The following is a 1,085-nucleotide window of genomic DNA, read 5'->3' on the forward strand; positions in this document are numbered from 1 at the left end:
ATCAAATAAGTTTTCAATATTAGGTATGACATGGTCTCGCAATAAATTTTCATATTTCTCAGCAGTCAAATTACCATTTATGAAGAATGGACCAATAATACCGCGACTACAGATTCCTGCCCAGACATTCAATTTTTGTGGATACTGTGTGCGAAGATCACTCATCCAATGTGGATTTTCATCACTCCAGTACCTGCAATTGTGACGATTAACAGCACCGTTTATTTCAAACATGGCTTCATCACATTGCTTATTTGTCAGAAAAAACAACAAAATTCAAAAAGTTACCCTCACCAATTCGGCGCATCATTTCTTCACAAAACTAAATTCTTCTATCAAAATCGTCTTCCATAAGTTCTTGAGCAATAATAATTTTATAAGGATGATATTTCTGTCTTTGTAAAATGTTAAAAACGCTACCTTCACTGATGTCATGGGCTTGCGCTGCTCTTGACACAGATAAATGAGGATTTTCCTGAAATGATTGCAGAACATCTAAACTCTTATCATCATTTGTTGCGGATTTTGGCCTTCCGCTGCGAGGTCGGTCTTTAACTGTTCCTGCTTCAAAAAACCGTATCACTGTTTTTTGAACGGTAGATTTAGAAATAGGATTACGATCCGGATGTTCAGCATTGAATAGATCAGCCACTTCTTGGTAAGATCTAACATGGTCTCCAAATCCTCGATACATAAGCAGCAATATTCTTTCTTTTTCGGTTAACATTTTCAAGAGAAAAATTTGAAAATGTAAGAAGAAAAAAGAACAGGGACGATTTTTTTTTGGTTAACATTTTCAAGAGAAAAATTTGAAAATGTAAGAAGGAAAAAGAACAGGGACGAAGAGCGAGACGCGAGCGAGAAGAATTTGAAAATGCAGGAAGAAAAAAGAAAAGAGACGAAGAGCGAGACGCGAGCGAGCGCGACTTGTTTTCAGAATACGAATCGAGAAGCGGTTATGCGAAGCGAGGGTATGTACGAATTTCGGCATGAGCCAGTGATGCGAATTCCGGGCCACTTGCAGCCAGCGATCAGACCCCCCGATTGGCTGAACAACATACTAAAAGCTCATCAAAATCGGAGAG

General features: G+C 38.5%; 1 protein-coding gene across 1 annotated transcript; it reads right to left on the minus strand.

Annotated features, from left to right (window-relative positions):
• Nucleotides 1–322: 322 nt before the first annotated feature.
• On the minus strand, nucleotides 323–727 carry LOC108770338 (uncharacterized). The gene has a single exon (XM_018521886.1). It carries the CDS (start codon nucleotides 725–727, stop codon nucleotides 323–325), a length of 405 nt encoding a protein of 134 aa, XP_018377388.1.
• Nucleotides 728–1,085: the final 358 nt, after the last annotated feature.

Source organism: Trachymyrmex cornetzi, unplaced genomic scaffold (assembly GCF_001594075.2).
Source record: "Trachymyrmex cornetzi isolate Tcor2-1 unplaced genomic scaffold, Tcor1.1 scaffold125, whole genome shotgun sequence".
Lineage (NCBI taxonomy): Eukaryota > Metazoa > Arthropoda > Insecta > Hymenoptera > Formicidae > Trachymyrmex > Trachymyrmex cornetzi.